Source organism: Propithecus coquereli, unplaced genomic scaffold, assembly GCF_000956105.1.
Source record: "Propithecus coquereli isolate 6110/MARCELLA unplaced genomic scaffold, Pcoq_1.0 Scaffold267, whole genome shotgun sequence".
Taxonomy (NCBI): Eukaryota; Metazoa; Chordata; class Mammalia; order Primates; family Indriidae; genus Propithecus; species Propithecus coquereli.
Window position 1 is genome coordinate 1,053,024 of NW_012148252.1, and position 21,503 is coordinate 1,074,526.

General features: G+C 37.0%; 1 protein-coding gene across 1 annotated transcript in view; it reads left to right on the forward strand.

Annotated features, from left to right (window-relative positions):
* PTPRD (protein tyrosine phosphatase, receptor type, D) overlaps positions 1–21,503 on the forward strand; it is a 439,560-nt gene that overhangs the window by 375,482 nt on the left and 42,575 nt on the right. Inside the window, exons 26-28 of the mRNA XM_012647380.1 lie at positions 2,607–2,782; positions 14,784–14,903; positions 15,417–15,571. Of these exons, the coding sequence (XP_012502834.1) occupies positions 2,607–2,782; positions 14,784–14,903; positions 15,417–15,571 (451 nt within the window). The remainder of the gene's footprint in view (positions 1–2,606; positions 2,783–14,783; positions 14,904–15,416; positions 15,572–21,503) is intronic.

Sequence of the window (21,503 nt, forward strand, 5' to 3'; positions counted from 1 at the left end):
CCAGAGAATTTATTACTCAAAGTTGAGCAGTACATCAAAAAAACTCAATTCATTATATAATAATCTATTAAAATTTACGCAAAGAGAGTTGGATGGGTCTGATTCCCTTCCTTTAAGGATGATTTTCACATGTACCTTCTCTCTCCTCAGATGCATTGTTCAGACACATTTGTTATCCTTGATAAGGGGGAAAATGGCACAGTACCCAGTTGATGCATTTTCTGAGTCATTTAACCCAGATTTCTCCATTCTGATTTTTCCTGAGAAAAAAGTTTTCTGTATATTGGCAGCTGAGGGAGGCCCTTTGCCAGGATCTTTTTTTATCAATTCTTTAATGTTACAAACTGCTGAATTAAACATTTTGAAAGTGGGCTTCTCCTGTGTTATAAAGTGGATTCATTCTTGGCTCAGAACCAAATCCTATGGACATGTAAGATGTGCGTACTTCCCAGTGGTTGTAATCTGAGGATTTTATTTAAATTGTCCTTTCAATCTACAGTAATTTGGTATTGGGGAGGAATAGGATCTTTATCAACAAAAGGCTGCCAGAACCCCAACTGCTTCTTGAGTAGCTGTAATAGATGAATAATGTTACAACCAACCGTGCATTTCAGTTTTTGCTCAAAAGGCTTTTCAGCTAATGCTGGTAGTATTCCATATCCATGTGTTCATCTCAGAGCGCAGTGGTTTCCATCTGACTTTCATTACCTTTCTTGAGAGGATCAGCTTTACAACTGGAATCAGAAAAGCAGTCAAAGTAATTGCAAGTGGCAATCAGTGAAATATAACAATTTTAGCTTGGGAACATATGTTCCACTATGAGAAAAAAAAGTTGTTTTTTTTTCCCCATGATTCCAAGACTCACATTTTCCCAGGGCTAACAGGGACATGCATATGTGCTAGTGCTACCTCCCACATCATGCTGCTATCCCTATGAAAGTGCTTGTTCCCCTCTAGGGATAGGCAACTGATTCCCTCCCAAGGAAACCTATTTCCCTTTTGATTCAGACTATTTGAAAATGCTTTATTATATTGGAGATGAAATTTATCTCTCCATAGTTACATCCTTCAGAGTTGAAAGCTTGGGACTCAACAGAGTAAATCTAAACCACTCTTCAGATACTCAAGGCAGCTTTCATCCCCAACTTCTACATTTTCCTTTACTAGGCTATAATGTATATTTCTTTCTCATATGGAATTGCTTTGATTTCCTTAATCACTCTAGCCACGCTCCTTGGAATAAGTTCAAATTTGCCTATCTACCTCCTAAAGCCATTTTGCTGAAAGAAAATTAGACTTTTAATCAAAGTATCTGCATTAAATTACATCGCTCCTATTTATTAAATGTTGAAACTGGGACAAATCACTTTTTTTGGTCACTAGAGTTAGCAAAGGTGAATAAAAGAGACATGGTCTTGTGATCAAAACAGGCAATAAGTAAGTTAACAAACAAATGTATAATTACCTGTTATAAGTAGTGTAAAGAGTTGTCAAGGGAGTTTTGGGGTCCCAAGGTACTCAAGGGCAGGCCTTCTGAGAAGGAGGCTCCGTGTTTCACAATGGGAGGGAGACAGAGAGTGTTCTAGGATGCAGATCGTGCTGATGTGGGAGAGAGATGTTTTCTAACAATTGAAGCAGGCTAATGTCTAGAGTTTAGAAGGCAAGGAGATGAGTGGAATGAGATGAGTCTGAGAATTGCAGAGTTTTATAGGCAATGTTGAGAGTTTAGATTTTATTTGAAGTATAAGGGGAAGTCACTGAGGAAGAGAAGTCACAATGTCTGAAACATATTTTTAAAAATTGTTCTCGTGCTAGATGGAGAACAGACTGGAGAAGACAAAAGTAGAAGTGGGACAACCAATTAGGAGGCAGTTGTTCTAATCGAAGAAGAGATTCATGTGCTACTTACAACAATCCCTGAGCTTGAAAATGAGAAGCAGTACTCCACAGAGGCTGAGACATAGACCTAGCAGACCTGCAGCCTATGATTAAACCTGAATTACCAACTTGGGCAACTTGGCCAAATTTTCTGAACCTCTTTTCACCTCAGTTTTCTCCTTTGAAAAATGATAATTATGACAGGACTTACTTCGTAGAGTTGTTGTGAAGATTACATGAGTTTATATATAAGTTTCCTGTTATCTAAATCTGCAAAGGGTTTTTCACTGTTATGACATGTTCCACTCTATATTGCATTTTCAGGCTCAGGCATTTTTTATTTAGTTTTTTTCTAGAAATGAGGAAGAACATGAGTGAGGACTGTTACCAGATTGTTTATCATCCCTTGCAAACTATTTTTTTGCTGGTGCAATAGAAAAAACAGCCTGTGAGAGAAAAGACATTCTGTGGACTCTTTCTTTGTCATAGTGTAAAGACCTGACATGTTGTCATAATATGAAGACTGGACACCTTCTTTTGTACATTTTTTTAACATGATGGTCCTGATAGGATCTTTTTTCAATCTTGCTTAAAACCCGACCTTCAGTGTATTGTGATTCCTCTAGCATGGCGTGGAACAATAATATTGAATTGCCGTTATGTCATGGCACAGGCTGTTTCCTTTTGTGACATGTTCACGTGGTTGAATAACATTCCGTGTTTTACAGGCATCCCAGGAAGTGACTATGTGAATGCCAACTACATAGATGGTTATAGGAAACAAAATGCCTATATTGCAACACAGGGATCTCTCCCCGAAACATTTGGGGACTTTTGGAGAATGATATGGGAGCAACGGAGTGCCACAGTTGTCATGATGACAAAACTAGAAGAAAGATCCAGGGTAAGAATAAATATCCAATTCTTTCCTCTTAAAAATCTTTCTTCAGAGTCCCTATATTACATATTTTATTCTGTTCAGAATCTAACCCTTCCCTAAGTTTAACTTTGTAACAGACACAATTGAGAATGGTCATCAACAATCCTAATTAAACCATTCTTTAAAACTCTTCTGGGTCTTTTCAAAAAAGATATTCTCCCATGTTACGATACAATTGCCAAAAAAAAAAAGCAGTATTCAAGTTAATAGCCAACTTGGTTAGAGAAAATAAATAATAGCTCGAATCTCTTTCTAAAACTCACGTTAAATAAGACTCTGCAGGCTTTGGGAGAATCCCACCAAGATGTACTTCCCAGTATTTTCAACTTTTTCTTTCTTATAATCTGCAATATAAGATCTAAAATTCTGTAAAAGAGGCTCTTACGTGAATTATTCACATTAGCATAAATTAAGTCAGGGCAGCCAGAAGAATGATGTGGCTTAATACACAGCTGAGAAAACACATAAATGTATAAAGGGCATTTTGCTAACTTAAACTTCTCCAAAATGAATAGGTTTAATATGGATTCATTGCTTGGTGAAGTCCGAGAAAGGAGTTTTATTCATCATATGGGTCCAATATTATGGTGCATGGCACATTAGTTAAATGCTGTTGATTTGGAAAACTAAAACATGATGGGTAAGCCGTGTACCATATTCCTGAGTGCATGGGTACATATTGTAGCCATCTGATGAAAATCAATCTTTAACTTTGAGATTTAATGAAAGGATCTCTGAGAATTCACTGAAGATAGCACACACTCTCCCTGAAGAGGGGAGAATATGCAAGGCAAACTTTGAAACCACAGGTGAGAGGTCTCTTTCACTATGGTCACAGTAGTCTCAGAAAGGATGTTTAGAGGGCAGCCAAAAACCAATTCCCCATTTACTGTATGACAGTTGAGATTCTTTAAATTGTTCTTCTAATCTCAACACATGGCAGTTTCTTTTAGCCCAGGTGTGTATATGAAGGAAGAGTTAAATGCCGCCCAGGGGATTTATAAGGGAGAAGCTCAGATGTAGAAAAATATTAAAAAGCCACAACTGTTACCTTAAAGGTAGGAAATCAAAAGGTGTGGTACACACCTGGTTTAGCAAACCTAAAAAGCAATCAGATCTTTTCAAAACATCTGAATTTTATAGAGATGTTGAAATATTGTCCGAAATGTGAATGTATATAAAAATGGCACTGACAGTGAAGACAAATATCTGTCATACTTTACATGAAAACCCCATTCCAAAGAGGTAATTCCAAAGTACTATTCCAATGGACTAGTACCCCATTCCAAAATAGTATTGATTTGTATTCGGGGGAACCCGTATATAGCAAGTAGTTTCTTTAAAAACAACTCCCCTTTCAAATGATCCTTGGATAGAATAGGTAATAACTGTAACAATGTATAACATATTAAGTGCATTGATATTTCACAACAACCCTTCAAGATAAACACTACTGTGATCTCCAGTTTACTTGTGAGTAAACTAAGGCCCCCAAAATTACAAAAGATCGCCCAAGGTCATTCAGCTACCAAAGTCAGGGATAAGAATTGAAGACAGACAGTCTGGCTCCAGAACACACATGTTTGACCATGAGGCCGTACTGCCTGTTAACACGTCTGTGAAGCTGAGACAGCTGAACTATTATATTACGGCATGCATGTAAATCCAACCTACCCAGTCTGTTCTGCCTGGAGATACCTGCTGGTAACAAGCAGTCATTTGCAAAAGCTGTTTTCAGTAAAACACACATTTTATCTTGACACTGCAGGCCTTCATTAAACTGTGCACAGAAACTTGTTTTGAAATAACTAAATGAAATTCTGCCCCTTTTCTCCCTAATTGCTTCTAATAATAAAGTTAGTTCTAACTGGCCCCACTGCCACTGCAACATCTGATGGTAATGAGCAATTCTTGGCAGAAGGCATTGTGACTTAAATACCTACCGTTTATCTTTCTGTTGCAGGCTACCTTCCCCTCCCCACCTCAGACAGAGGAACTTATTTGGAAGTTACTAAATGAACCTCTGTTTGCTCCCTTCATTAATTACTCTTTGCTCTTGCAAGTTAGCTTTCTCCTTTGTTAAATGGCCTAAGGAGGCCAATTAAAATGCTGCCTTGTGATTTTTATTCTGTGGTGGTTCAGCCTGTACCCAGACTTGCGATGACCTGCACAAGCCAATAGGCAGTTGCACAGTCTCAGTCATCACCAATCTGACCTCAAGGCCTGAAAGCCCTTTGTTCCCCAGTCTGGAGCACTTGGGAGTAAATGACCAGATGTCATGGAGAGATTTAACAAAGCGCTGGAGCCTCAGATTATCTCATCTGCCTTTCCATCTTCCTCCCACACCTCATTCCCACCTCAGCCCTTTCCTGTCCAGTTGCTTTTTCACCTAAAGTAGCAGGAAAAAAGAGGAAGGCATTCCTGGATTCTCAAACAAGAACTTGAATTGAATTTCACTATAAAAACAGTGTTATACATAGTGGTTAGTTGTTACTGAAATCTATAGCTCCATACTTTAGGAAGGTTGTGGGTTCTGTGGGCTGACCTGGGGGACTCTGAATTCTCAATTCCCAGCAGCCAGTGTCAAAGCAGGCGTTTGAACTAGCCTGGCTCTAATTAGGAAAGTGCCTGTAGTTCCCTCATAAAGGGAGGTGGTCCAGGTAGTTTAAACAAATCACCTCTCCAAGGGCTGAAGCTTGAAATTTCATTATTTAGATTAAGGCTCAAGTTCTTGAAATAATACTCATCCCCATGGTATATGGAAAAAGTGTGCGTGCGTGTGCATGTGTGTATGTGTGTGTGTGTGTGTAAATACTTTAGTGAATGGGAAATATGCCAGAATACCTGTTGACCGTAGATTTGGAGTGGAGAAAAGAGAAGGCAAGATAGCGTGATATCACACAAAACTACATGGGGACATCAGCATCAGAGAGAAGGGCAGCTCGGTGACATAGTTCCAAGTAGGGGCACTTTGTGGTCAAACGTCTGAGTTCAGATCCCAACTCCAGCCTTACTAGCTGTATGACAATGAGCAAGGTACTTTATCCCTCAAAGTGTCATTTCTTGTTTTTGGATTACAAGGGTTATTATGGGTATTGACCAAGACAGGGATGTAGTAAGGCGGTTCAGTGAGTGTCAACTATTATTGTTTGGTAAAGAGATTAGAGGCTTTATTATCACAACTTTAGCTTCTCCAAAAGCTGGCCTCCAAATAATTCAATTTTTGTACCCACATGAAAAGAGTTTGTCTCTCTGTGATTAACAGTGAATCCTGACTGACCTCATAGAGTCACCAAGCATGGTTAATTCTGCCCACAGTTCTCAGCGTAACACACCCATGCATTTTGGTCAAGAGGAGAATGGAGCTCAGACCATGGAATTCTTTTGCACTTGCTTTGTTAATCAGTCTGGGAATAGACCAAAATAGAATGCTCTGGGTGCTACTTTCACTGCACCCATATCTTAAAGCAAACCAATATAAAAATCATGAGTAATATTAGACATGGGTTACATGTAGTGATAATTATCAATGAAGATAATACATTGTTGACACCACATTTCCTTTTAGTTCAGTTTTGTGTTTCCCCTCCCCTTTCTTATTTATTTTATGATGCTAGGGAATTCTGCCTTTGGAACCCATCTCTGTTTTCAAGCTTTCTGTTTTGCGTAGGCCTGGTTCACCTCACTCTCAAGTTGTCACTCAGGTCTGAGGTTTATCGGCTTTCTTGTACGTTTACTGAGTTAGAACAGCTCACTCCTGGAGTCATTGACATGTGTTAGAAGTTTGGCCTCTTTTTAGAGAACTAACCATTCTTAGCATTTGCATGGCTAAAGGAGCCCTTATAAATGTGGAGTGTGGCTTTGGACTAAAGTTGGTCCTTTGAAAACTTAGGTTCTTTGATTTTGAAATGCCATTACTCCCCCTTAAATGTGGCCTTTAAAGAATCCCAGACTTAACTGAGAAGACTGCATGGTGCATACGTTCAGTTATGGACCCTGAAAAGAAAAGTGTAAGTTGGGTATTTCCTATGAGTTTCATACAAGTATATAAGGAAATAGAAATAAATAAAGCTAAAAACTGGTGATTATGAAGGGAAAGTATGATTGATGCCTGAAACACACAGATGAATTTAGAGCCATTGTAGAATGGACTGTGTGATATGAGATACTGTAAGTGTGTTTTATTACACAGTTTCCATCTTTATTGCCAAATCCTCTTAAGTTCTGCGTAGTTCATTGATTCTGTAGGGAGTCATTCTTGTGCCCTAGAATGTGGTCTTTAATTGTTTCCATGTTTCATAACATGCCAATAAGCACATGAATTGATCTGGGAAACCACACGGAGGGAAGAAAAAGTTTGGAAAAAACGAAGCACTGGTAGGGAGAGTAAAATGTGTACAGCTGGGATTTCCACTCTGAGGTTGTTATTTGTGGGCAACTACAGCACATGGTTGGCAGCCTCGCTTGAAGAATTGGAGTTTCCAAGGTAGGATTTGCCAAGGTAATTCCTGGCCCAGGAAGCTCTATTATTTAGTGGGTGGTTGTCCACTTCTTTTTTTCTTCATCTATCTGCTTTTGGCTATTTCTCTTCTGCTTGGTTTACCATCTTGAGGTACACAGGACAGAGAGAAAGTGTATGTTTGGAAAATTCTTGAGTAGCCTTGATTAGTGTTAGAAGCTGAAATGGCTTAACCAAGGTTAAAGGATATATGGCTTTCACTTGTCCTCACTTCCTCAAAGTGTCCTCAGCCTGCCTTCATGCCCTTCCCATAGTTGAGACTCATTGTTGCTTATATTGTCTTGAAAGTTTTATAGTGGGGATTGATACACTTATAGAGCTATTATTGTGACTGCACTTAATGCTAGAAATGTCAGGGATGGGGGGTGAAAACTTCACACCCAACAAATAGGACATGATTTGTATTGTCATCTAACGTGGGCCACGTTGATTAATAGTGAAAATGTAGGGCTGGAAGCCCAAATAGAGAATCATGCAAACCAATTGATACCATCCGTTACTAGAGCAGATCAAATGTTTTGTGCATCATGACTTTAGTTGTATCTTAGGCCAGAGAATGGGAAAAATCCCTGCTCCACTAAATTTTGTTGTTCATGCTAAGGAGTGGAGGTTAGATGCTTTCAAGGCCAAAGAGACTGGGCTGGTGTTAACTTCCTTGTGTTAACAGTTTAACGAACTTGACATTTGGCTTATGGAACACTTCTGAACTAATGACTACTGACTCCTCCTTGGTCTTCCCCAGGCCTTAAATGTCACCTCAGTAAACTTCCCCTAAGAGAGAGTCAAGGTGAGATGGAGACACTCACATTTTGTTCTGTGGCTATGATGGCAATTCTGAGCAAGAAACAGTGAAAAAGGAGATTCTGATCAAATATTTTCTTTCTTTCCTATAAAACAAAGCTTGAGATTCTTTTCAGACTGTGAGGTCCTTTGGGTTAAAATTTGACAGAATCCCGTTGAAGATTATAAATGGCAGTGTTATTGTTTTCATTGCCTTTATCGGTTTTTGGAAAGCCCAGCCTTGGCCAGTGGCAGACTAATTCTTGGCCCCTCTGGTTTGTCAAGGTTCGGTAAGTTTAATAGAGAGCAAATGCTTTCCAAATGCCAGCTCTGTGTCCTTTTCCAAACAGAACTGGAATCGCAGAAGTCCTTGAACATTTAATTTCTCAAACCACAGCCTAAAGCACTGCCTATCTAGGGCAACAGAACCTGCTTTTTCCTTAAGCGACTTTAGGACCAGAGGCACAAACATTGCCTTTGGAGTCTGCGTGATGTATGGGATTGTTTTTGAAAGTGGTAGATACTTAATGTAAATAGGACACTGGCAACAGAAAGAATGATGCTCCTGTTGGCAACCTAAAGGATGTTTGGGTTCTTATCTAGCCAGTTCCACACTCTTGGTTTTCTCTTGTCAACAAACAGTGTCAGATAAAACAGAAAGAATCCCACCAATTTCTTGCTGTTCGTTAGCTTCCTGGATTTTCCACCTTCATTCTCCACCCCATCCCCTCTACTTAGAATGGCAGCCTACAGATGCAGGCTCAAAGCATTCCTCTGAAAGCCAATTAGAGGTCTGACGGCCTGAGTAAAGAGCCGGGCTGAGAGTAGGAGATGCAACTTTGCTCCTGATGACTTTGTGCAAAGCCTCTCTCATTCTCTGCATTCACACCTGTAGTACTTCTGTGCTAGATTAGATCATTTCCAAGATTTTCAGTAGTGTGAATTAATCTCTGTGTTTTCTGATGTTTAGGGTCTAGTGTATGGTTTTCCTCTGTCCAGCTGCTCTTCAGAAGTGAATAGAGCTGAGGTGGATGCTCTAACGGCCCAACCCGTATGGGAAGAGCTGGTATCCAGGAGCTACCTGGCCATGACAGAGGAGTACCTCGTACAATTATCCTCTGGGTATGACAAAATGCCAGAAACCTGAGACTTAAATGGCTATCAATTTAATGGAGGAAGTCACTGGAAAAATTTAGGGCAGTTCCCTATGTCAATTTCTGGCAGCCACATCAAACAAAAGGAAATAACTTTTTATTAAATTAATAAATGGCTTGGAAAGTATTAGAATGGCTCAATGAACTAGTAAGCAGTTTTATGACCTATAATTTGGTTTATTTAGAGAATAATATTTTTCAATTTTGTGACTATATATGTGAAAAGCTATTACTACACTAATGGTCAAATGCTTAATATCACTCTCATTTAAAATATTCCATTGCCTCTTGATCCTCCACCAAATACTGGTCAGAAGAGATAGAATAAAAAGGGGAAATACACAAACCAGACTATTTTGTCATTTGGGAATAGATATAGCAAACTATTAGTGGAGTGCAGAGAATGGCATTATTGCTAAAACAGAAAGAATCACTGAGATGATCTCCGTCCTTATTATGGAAAAATCAAGTATTAAATCTGGGCTAAAAATTGCCAGAAGAGTTATTATATAACCTGTAGAAATAAACAGTTCAGCATATAATTTTTCTGCCCACTAAAATATATTCTGATATTTATTTAAAACTTTCTTTTATTGCAGTACCCCTTATTAAATGGGTATTGATAAATCGATATCGACATTTCCTTACTCCCCAAAATGACTTTGATTTGTATTATCTGTTAGCATACTTGCTGTCTAGTTCTCACAGAAAAATCCTGACTCTTGAACAACCACTCTGGCCAAACTTAAGTAGGTACAGATTTACAGTCACTGTTAGCAACAGTTATGGTGTCCCACATATCATTTATTGCCTATTCTAAGCCCTTCTTTGGCTAAGTAATCTGGCCCTGAGCAGGCTTTTCAAAGTACCATGTGGCAAATGCATTTCATATCAGTGATTCTAGAACCCTTTGGAGGTATTGCTCTGCTACAGTTGGAATTCCGATGCTTTGCCATGCTGCTGTGCTCAATAAGTCCTTGTTAAATTGAAATGAGGAGGTTTTGTTTCAGAAAGTTTTAGGCAATTTAAAAATGAGCCAATCTAGACCACAGTTAATTGATTATAAAGTTGGCTACCACTTGTTGAGTGCCTACAATGTGCCAAACACTTCCATGTTAAGCCATGTGGGAGTAAAAATGGCCTAAAACAAGAGCATTTCCCCAAAGCATGGTCAATAGACCTACTGGACCAAGATTTACCAGATATTTGCAATGACAAAATTTTCTTTTGAATACATTTAAATATGTTTTATCATTCCATAGAGTTTCTCTTAATAGCTTGTCGTGAAAAAGGTAAAATAAATCTATAGTATAAATTAGGCAATGGTCAACTGTTCTATCCATCATTGTAGAAAAGTGAAAGTTCCACATAGGAGGTTTTATGATAATAAAAAGAAATTCCTTCCTTTTCCCCAAAATTCAGCCAAAAATCTGAATTGTCTCATTCGCTTGAGGCCTCAGATAAAGTGACTGGGTAATGTTTCTGAGCCACAGCCTGGGTAACAGGTCTGCTCTTCTTCCTTTTCACCTCAGAGTCTGTCTAAGGCATTCTCACAACAGACTGGGGCCCAAGTAGATTAAGGGAGTTACTTGGAATCTCACAACTACCTGTTTGAAGAACCAGGAAGTCTAAACACACCTTCAAACTTGGTCAATAAGGCTGATGGATTGGGGCAGGAACTTGTCTTGTCCCCTTTCACCGTGGCGTCCCCACAGCTGCTAACACTTTGCCTTGCACCTAAAATATTCTAAATCAATATCTTGAGATTAATAACATGTTCCCATTTTTCATATTTAAAATGATTTAGTAATTTATAACAACAATCAAACAAAAACATAATCCAGAACGTAATCTAACTGATAATCAGTAATAGCTCGTGCATGTTGAATGCCTGTTTGTGCCAACCATAGGGTTAAATGTTTTAGGTGCATTATGCCTCACTTTCAACCCCTACAATAGCCCTGGAGCGTCGAAGGTATTGTTCCCATTTTACAGATGAGGCAGCTGGGCTTTGGTCCTGGAAACAGAAAAGCAGCTTTCTGGGCATCCAATGAGACTCTGCCTGACCCTTCCATGAATCAATTCTGAAGGCCACTTGTCACTTCAAAATCAAATAGGAAAGGGCAAAAATCAGTATTTGTATTCAGTAGCTCCTGCCTTCTGTTTCTTATATACTCAAAGGGAGCCACCTTCATTTCTCATCTCACATTTAGCTTTATGTGTGAAGCCTAACAAACAGTAACTCTCTCTAGAAATAACTTATAAGATTTTCTCTCAGGTAAAAAGGGTGGGGAAAGGGCTGTTGTCAAAGTAAAACATTTTAAGAGTGGAAAAAGTAGCTAGTTCATTTGCATTAGCTAATTAGGAAAAAAATTATTTCTATTGTTCTTTTTTTTTTCCTTCTTACTATACTCCTTGTTTGTTCTCTAGTGTTGAAATCAGAAATTATATGTTTAGTGTATGGGTAAAAATGAAAGGTTTAAAATACTATTTGTCAGTAAATCTAAGCTCTTAAATCCAGCCCTCCGAAATCAGATGAAACCTGTGCAAGCTGCTCAGAGAATGAGGTTGAAAAAGGAGGTGCTGAGGTGCTTACTAGCAAAGGGGAAATTGTCCGCTGTAGCTGTTCAGATAAGCTCGGGGAAAGCTTCTAATCCCACTGCTGAGACCATATGTGTGCATTTTCCACATACATTTGGGTATTTATTTTTCATAAGATTCCTTTGAGTAATACTTCCTGAGAGAGAATGATAGTGTTTAAATATATTTGCTTAAAAAATTGCTCCTGATTTTCACAGTTGAGTTTGAAACATTTTGGGGGAGGGATAAAGAATAAGATTAAAGTACATTATTTAAATTGAATACAAAAGCAGCTTTTTAATTCTTCTCTTGGCTAGAAATTTTCACAGTATTTTGTCTTTATGGTAATGTTTTGTGACATGTTTTTCTACAGGGTCAGAGTCTAAGCCAATAATAGGTACAGTTTCACTCTTATTACTAGAAGTACAAGAATAATTTGTATAATTTTACTTTTTCCTACATTTTAGGGATGGAACAGATTTGTAGATAAGAGTCATTAAATAATGAAGTGATTTTTCCAAAAGTTACATAAAAGCTGACTTCCAGTTTTTTCCTTCCTCTCCTTTGTTTTTCCTCACTAAAAGGTCTGAGTATAACCAATTCTCAGTTTTGAAATATAATTATATTGAATTTGGTTCAGTGCATCAAACTGACCTTATAGATTATTTTTTTGCATTAACATGCTTTTCATGTACATATCACAGTGATATTTGTCCTCGTGGGATTTGATGAGTTGGTTTTGAATTGAAAGGGTTACTGTACAGTTGAAACTGTTAAATAATGAATTTAAGTTTTTCTCTATTTCTTTAACTCAACGCATTGCTGGCATCCTCTTAAATATTACAATAGGGGGCATCCAAAGTTGCTTTTGTCCTCCACAGTGAGACATCTACTTGACACCCATTTCTTGGTTTAAAACAAAGTCTTTGGCCTAATTTTCATGATTTTTTTTTCATCAGAATCATGGTTCCTTAAGTAGTGTTGGTTGTATTCAAGTGGCAGCCTCTGCTAAACATGTCCCATACAACCAGGGTTTTGGTCAGAGAACACATAAAGGTACTCACCCAGGTTATGCTACATCAATATTCTCCTTAAAGAGTTCTCTCTCCCTTGTGTTGTTTTCGCTTTGAGTTAGAGCAAATCATAGAAATAGAAAACACAGAATAGCATTCTGTGCATCTAGGAAACATGCAAAGTTTTTTTTTTAAATCCTATTAAGACAAATTTTTCATCTTACTGTGAACTACTTTTGTTTGTTTTTCATCAAAAAGATATTTGTGTGGTCTCAAAGTTGAAATAAAGGCACAGGGATTAAACCTTGTGAATTCAATACCTGGCTTACTGTATAACTATAAAGTGCTTTTTTCTCCCTAGGAAATTGTGTAGAGGATAAAACCTCTCCCTTTTAGAAGGTCCAGTATCTACATGGAAAAAGCCTGAGTCCTCAGAGGAGCAGATGCTATCTCTGTGAAACAGAAAATTACAATATTATTCATAGACTGCCACTAATATTTATATTAAACATAAAAGCAAATAATTATCTAATAATTCTGTTCAGTGGACCAAAAAATTCTAGTGTCTACAGTAATAATGCCTATTCACTTTGTTTAAATCCAAAGATTGTGACTTTCGATTCTTTCTTTTTTAAGTAAAAGGGGTGCTTCCTAATATAAAATACTACTAGGAGCTTTCTTTACCTAAAAAAATGTGTTTCAGTTGTTTTCCATTAAGAGTTATTCCCCATTTTTTTAGCTGGGTGCAGTGGCTCACACCCATAATCCTAGCACTTTTGGAGGTCAAGGCGGGAGGATTGCTTGAACTCAGGAATTTGACTACAAAAAATAGAAAAATTAGCCAGGTGTGGTGGTGCACACCTGTAGTCCCAGCTACTTGGGAGGCTGAGGCAGAAGGATTGCATGAGCCCAGGAGTTTGAGATTGCAGTGAGCTGTGATGACACCACTGAACTCTAGCCGGGGCGACTGAGAGAGACTCTCTCAAAAAAAAAAAAAGAATTAGTCCCCATTTTTAAAAAATTTGAGATGAAATGGGTAAATGTATTCTGATCTATGTCCTTACTATAAAGTACAGTGCTGTTTGTCATTTTTTATTATACTTTTTAATGCCCAATGGACACATTTAGTAAATTTTGAGGCTTATTGCAGACTTGGAATTATTCTTTGTTGTGTGTTAAACTAATTGGGTTGAACACTTTTTGTGTGTTTTTGCTCTATTCCACATACAAATTGTAGATTATTCATCTCAAATGAGTTTTAAATTATTTAAACTTTGCACTGCTAGCTTATGACCCTCTGAGACTGTTTTTAAAGATCAGACAGTTCTTTTTCCCCTAGACATTACAGGTTTAAGTTGCTTTGTATACGAATAACATTTATCTTGTATTTAAAAAAAAATGCTTCTCTTATTATACTTTGATAGATTTTCCAATTATTTCTGCTTTTCTTTAAACAAGCATATTTGGAAATTGTGATAGCTCAAGACAAAATAGCTTGAATCTTTTATATCTTGATAGATTAACACTAACTATCTTACCATGAATTTTAAATGCCCATGTGTAATCTCCTGATGCGATTCATAACATCTATCCCAGAACAAATCTGTATTTTCTTTTCAAGTACTAGGAAATTTCAAATACCTCTCTCTTTATTTTACTGAGCAACAATCTGCAACTTATTTTTCTCCAGGAAAATTGAATCTGTTACTGCTTAGTATTTCTACCAGTTTGAAAAATGTGGTTTATATTGGCATCAGAGCAGTAATTTACATATATTGGGATAACAAAAATGCATGCCAGAAAAAGATCAACATAAAATGAAATGCAGAAAAGCTATTTTCCTTCAACAGCAACTCAAAGTAAAGTTAATAGAGAAGTTGATGAACATCTGCCCTGAATGTGTCACTTGTTACTTGTAGGTGAAGTGTGACCAGTATTGGCCCAGCAGAGGCACAGAAACCCATGGACTGGTCCAAGTGACGCTGCTAGATACTGTGGAGCTGGCCACATATTGTGTTCGAACATTTGCACTTTACAAGGTTTGCTTTTCATTTTTTCTTCCCCTTCCTCTTTCCATTATTTAAAGAAAGCTTCTTTTGAGAAATCAAATCTTTTAAGGCTTTACTTAAATCTTGATCCAACTGGCAAGAGTGAAGAATGAAATAATTCTTCCATTATCTCTCAGCAATTTTTCTTCTTGTCTGGCGATTTATCAGTAAATATAAAACTCTTTCTCTGAACGAAAGTTTCAACGAATGAAGAATAGATGAAGAAGAACTAGTTCCTCCTGTAAAATATAACAGGAGTGCTCCTCATAGTTAAACCTGAAAAATGTAATGCTTCTCACCTAAGAATTTTATCTTCCCGAGCAAATATTTGTCATTTATGAATAGCTTGGGGTTTATATCTCCAAAGAGTATGTCTTCCCAATGGATGTAGGGTGGGAGGAAGGAATTAAGATAGCACATTTTAGTGTTACCTCTTCCATGTTATTCATCATTACCACTTGAGGCTGGGAAAATGGAATTTCAGCCAATGTTCCTATTTCACAGAATGGTTCAAGTGAGAAGAGAGAAGTGAGACAATTCCAGTTCACCGCCTGGCCTGATCACGGTGTTCCAGAACACCCTACACCTTTTCTAGCTTTCTTACGGAGAGTCAAAACCTGTAACCCTCCTGATGCGGGTCCAATGGTTGTGCACTGCAGGTAAGGACCCCCGAGAGCATTTGTTTTACTTGCAGTCAGAAGGTTTTCCAGGAAATAGAAAGCTTAAATTGTTTCTCGTTCTCTTTGCAACATGTTTATACTCTGAGGTAGTAAATGCCTTCATAAGTAATACAGGTTTAAATACAGATCTCTTTTGGTCAAATGAGGCTATCCTATACTAACGTCAATAGGAAGGATTTGATATAAATGTATACTCCCACCGAATATAGTAGGGAATTATGGCCCATTGCTGTTTTCTCTTTGGGGTGAAAATAAATAAATAGATAAACACAAAATGAAGTGTGCACATGGTCATAAATATATAAAACGGAAAAAAATAAAGAATTAACCTTGTAATTAGGGTCAAGTTTCACCTCATATGGAGGGATATTCTAAAAAAACTTATTTATATGAATTGTTTGACCAGTTCTTGTGGGCTGGACTAATACAACCTTTTTACTATTTACAGAAAAATATTGCTGAACAAAATAATCATCCTGCCTCTCAGGGAGAGTGTCTTATTGCTTAAAGATGCCTTTTGCACATTGGTAATATCAAGTCACATATAAAAATTAATGCTAATTTGATTTTTAAAAATTTATTTAACGAAATCTATACAAAGACCTATAATTTCAAGGAAGTTATTTTATGTACTTGGAGCTAATGAGTCTATAGTTCTCCTGAAATGTGTAATTTACATTTTTTACTTAATTCTGACTAACATCTTTCATATCACCACTCAGATTCTATAATATATAAATGTTTATACATTTTTAATATTAAACTGATTTCTTCCAGTTGCCTTGAGTTCTTCTCAAGTATCATTATTAACAGTCTATTCAAGCTATCTAGTCAGATTCCATTTATTACTACATAAATGTGTAGTTATAACTTCATAACAGTTCTTCATAACCCAAGTAATTCAAACATGAGAAAATATGGCTCCTTGTACAGATAAGTAAAATTGAAGTGTGGAAGTATATAAAAAAGACAAGAAATCATCTATCACAAACCACTTCTATCATGACATAATAGCATAACTCTCTTTCATACCACATATTATACTATAGCATAATGCATAGACCCTAGAAAGGGGGCTATTTAACAGACCCTAGAAAAGGGGCTATTTTTTGCAAAAAGATAGAGACAATGGATAGATCAGAATAAAAGCAATAAATTTACCTGGCCAGTTCATGCTACAGTAGTAATTATTAAACAATGGCCTGGCAAATTCCAAACAAAATAAAGTTTCTCTTTTCTAGCAAATGTTTTCCCTGATAAAACCCAATAATAACATTACCTTGTATTTATATGGAATATTTTACTAATTCCAAAGTACTCCCTATGCTTTGTTCTATGTGACATTTATAACAACAGTATGTCAGGTCAAGAGAAGTGTGAGTGAGAGGCTACAGGGTCTGGTTCAAGTACTGATAGCTAAGAAAGTGGTGGTATAATTGGCCTCATGCCTTGTTATCTAGTTCTTACATCCCTATATCCGGGACAGGGGCCTTTGAGGACTGGCCGCTTGGTTGCAGTTTACTGCATGATTGTGAAACACTAGAAATTATTTCTATTAGTTTAAGCAAGTGCTTTTGCATTCATGAAAGCAGATTTCTGGTTCTCCTTCCTGTTGATGTAAAGATCAGGCCCAAGTTTGACCAGTCTGTATACCGTATTATACACACTTCTTTGCACGCTTCAAAGAGCCAATGTACCTGGTAATATGGTGCGCCTTCAGCTTGGTGAGAGCTGAACTTAATTATAAAAACCACACTTGAAACACACAAAATGTTTTCAGATAAAGTTTGGCCAAAGGATAGAGGAACAGAAAATTTGGACTAACAGAAGAAATGTTGCTCTTATATGCTTAATGGCAAAAATGCAGTACATACACACACACACACACACACACACACACACACACACACATACACATATGCACATATTATATGTTTAAAATAATAGGAACAAAAATTAGGGAAACATAACTTGGAAGTTTTCATTGAAAAAATAGCATTATGGTATTTGCACTGCATTTTAAAATACCACATCTATCCTCTCTCAAAACATGCTTTTGTAAATTAAAGTGGAGGCCCTGGAAAACCAAGATAGATAGATGGATAGATAGATAATTTTAAAAATCCAGTTCTCCCTCTGTAGATCATAAGCGAAGTATAGGCTTTACGCACTATTAGGGATCCAAAAAAGTTTACAAGCAAGCAGGAGAGATAAGGTAGATAACTATCATGCCATATTTTGAGAAAATACATAACACACACACACCCATGTTGTGTTAAGCCACCTGAACTCACCTCTGGGAGATATAGGCTACTCAGTAGAAATAAAGAAACAAAGATGAATGTGCAGAGCTAATAGCTGCTGACGTTTGGAAGTGCCATGCCCAAGGCTCTGGAGAAGCTCTGTATTAAAACAAACAACAGAAGAGTGGGCATATTGGTGGACAAAAGTTGTTAACTACTTCAAAACCATGCAGAAAAGATTCAGCATAAACTGAGTTCTGTGAAATAATTACTCATAGGTAATTTCATGTGCCTGGTAAGAAATCTTGGCCCCTTTATGTAGGAGAGGCAATGTCAACATTGTCAACATCCAAACCATCATAAATCCTTGACTTAAATACAAGTATGTTAAAACTTGCCAGCATAACTTTTTGTGACAGAGCAACAGATTAAAGTCATTCTAGATGATAGTTACTTGTGTGGCATCCCAGAAATGCTAGTTTAGAAACCATTTCTAAGTAGGAAGGAACTATGTAAAAAGCCACAGTAGCCAAGTCACAAAGGGAGACTGATCACAGTTAGCCATGATCATGTTACAGATAATCACAGAAAATACTCTGAAATGCAAATACTGTATGTAGTGTTGTGATTTCTCTATGATGAATCTGAATTTTTTCTCTCTAATAAAGAAGTAGTGACAAATCAAAGTAAATCCAAGCCTACTGCCAAATAGCTTCTATGAGAATGGAAGAGTTTTTAAGATAAGTCAGGTAGTAGCCCCCCAAAAGAGGGGAACAGGTCAGAAAAAGAAAATCATGCTCCTCCAGTGTTCCTGTCTAGTAGTAAATGTGGTAAGACTAAGACGAGCCATTAAAGAAATTCTAATAATCGATAATAAGAAAGAGTTACAGGGTTAGCGTAGTACAATAAACATAGATAAGACCTTGGAGGGCCAAGGAGAAGAATAGGGCCTAACATGTTCCTAAAAGGAAGAATGTCCAGTTCAACAGGCAAAGAAGGAAAGACCAACTGTAGCTGTCAGTTGCTTCATACAGAGTATGTAATCATGACGTTGAGAGTGCACACTTTGAAGAGATAGACTCCCTGGATAAAACATCGGCTCATTTACTTACTGGCTGTAGTCCTTTAAGCAAATTATTTAATCTGTTTCTTCACCTGTAAAATGGGGTAACACTATTCATAACAATGAGAATTTTATAAAAATTAAATGAAATGATACACAGAAAGCACGTAGAATAGTGCTTTATGCAATAATGTTAAATTATGAGTAATTATTATTGAGTGACTTTTCAGAGCTATGTGTATGTTTAGAACTCAAAGAGGAAAAATTCAACATGATCGTGGATATCATCCATATGATTTCAGCCATCCATTTTATTAAATAAACAGATGTTTATAAATATCCAAATAGTTAATTAAATGGATTTTTTTTTAAATTTACATATTTTCCATCATGGTAATTCCATCAGATTTTTCTCAGGGACAGAGAATATTTTAATACTGTGAATTGGATAGAATCATTTACAATAATAAATCTGTTTTTATAAATACCTGCCAAACCCTTGAACTCTTAAAATGATATCGTTAAGGATCCGTGGAACTTAATGCTGTGGTTCTTGATGCCTTCAAGATAAAGTCTGTACTTCTTATCGATGTGTTCATGGCCCTTTATAATCCAGGCTGCTCTCGCCCTTTACACTTCATTGGTCACTCTGTTGGCATCTGCTGCTGGCTACACATTCCAAGTACCTTCATCTCTGTTTCCCAGCACACACTATTTCTGAGTCGCTTTTTCTACTATTTTACCTTTCATGTCTTTTGTCCACTCCATGATGAAATATAGATATAGCTCCCTGGGTTTTAACCATAATAATGATTAAGGATTCTTCAACATCAAATAATCTTTCTTGTCAACTGGAGAGGCCCAATTCTAAGTGCTTTACACGTATTATTGCTTTTTCTTCCCAATGGTCTTCACAAGTAGGAACCTTATTCTCCCATTTCACAGAAGAAAAAGCAGAGGCCAGAAAAAGTCAAGTTACTTCCTTGAGCTCATACTACTAGCAGTGGTAAAGCTATTATATGGCCCCAGATTGCCTGGTCCTGTAGACCAAGCAGATGCTCCAGACTTTAGGTCACTTGATGGATTTCGGCTTCCCCTTCTGCTGCCCGCTGGGAGAGCATTTCACTGTCAAGCCCTCCCTGATGACCTGATCAGAATGAGCCACCCCTTCCTTTCTGATTCCACAGCACGTTGCCATATTCTCACCTTTCTTTCACTCTTTCTAAATCAAAAGCAATTGCTAGCATGTGAGTCTCTTCTATCCTTTAATCATTTTAACATAAATAATCATAATAGCTACCAATTACTGAGCCATTACTATTTTCCAAATATTACTAAGCACTTATGATATAGTCATTCGATCCACAAAACAATATATTTCACTTGTGAAGAGAATTAATCACAGGGAGGTCATAGGTGATTTGTTCAAGGCCGTACAGCACGTAAATTTAGGCCAGATTGCAAAGTCCTTGGCCTGTTTAACTCTTCCGATTGCAGAGACCACCTAGTTCCTTACATTTATCTCCTCACTACATATTTGCTGAGTAAATAGTTGTCAGATACATATTTCCCATTACCTCTTCACCACATAGATATCTATGCAGTACATGAGTAGAGACATGCAAAACTTTTTTATTTATAAAATTTTTTTGAAAGAGACTAAGGAAGAGACCTTTCAATTTATTTATTAAGCTTAGATTTTCTTAGAGGTCATGCATTACATTTTCCTGTATTATTTTATTTAGTCTTCCTCTTGGAAAATAAAATTTTATTTCCTTTTTTCCCTTTTCAACCCTATTCTTTATGTTGTTTTATAGAAGAATCTGTGGCTTATATTCTAACCCACATATTCTATAAAGTCTATATTCTAGTGCCAAAAAGACATGACAACTGATTTGATCTAAGTATTTGCATCTTGTTAGGAATGAATAAATTGGGATGAAGCTACAATTTTATTGAATCAATTATAAAACCTTGACCCATGATTACTAACTGTTAAGTCACATTAACCCCTTTTAAAAGACAAAGGGAATACTTTTTCTTCATAAGAGAAATCTATTCATTTATGAATAAATATGAAATGGGAATAGATCAAGACCCCTGAATCTGTCTTCTGAATGAAATAATCCCAAAGAGTAAAATAGACCTCCTGAGAATCACTTAAATCTGTCACACTATGGAATCAAACCAGTCTTCAAAACTGGAAAGAATAGGAATTTCAGGCCAGATGTAGATCAGTAATGACCTAGAAGGATCAATAGGCTACTAAAGGTAGCCCAACAAAAATCTGGTGGCAATTTGTGGTTGGAAAGATTCCTAACTTTCAGTCTTCGTAATACTTTTTGACTTTTCATATAAAAGCACAACCAAGAAACTACTTAGGTCGCATTTATAGCATAACCATGTATCCCTAAGACTAACCCAATAATAAGGAAAATAGCCTTTTTAAAGTCAAAAGATTTTGGAAAACATTGCATATTAGCATAAAAATAAAAGACCTTGCTTGTGGGCACACTTATAACTTTGACTCAAACTGTACAAATTCATGTAACCAAAACATTTGTACCCCTATAATATTCTGAAATAAAAAAGAAATCTAATGGTA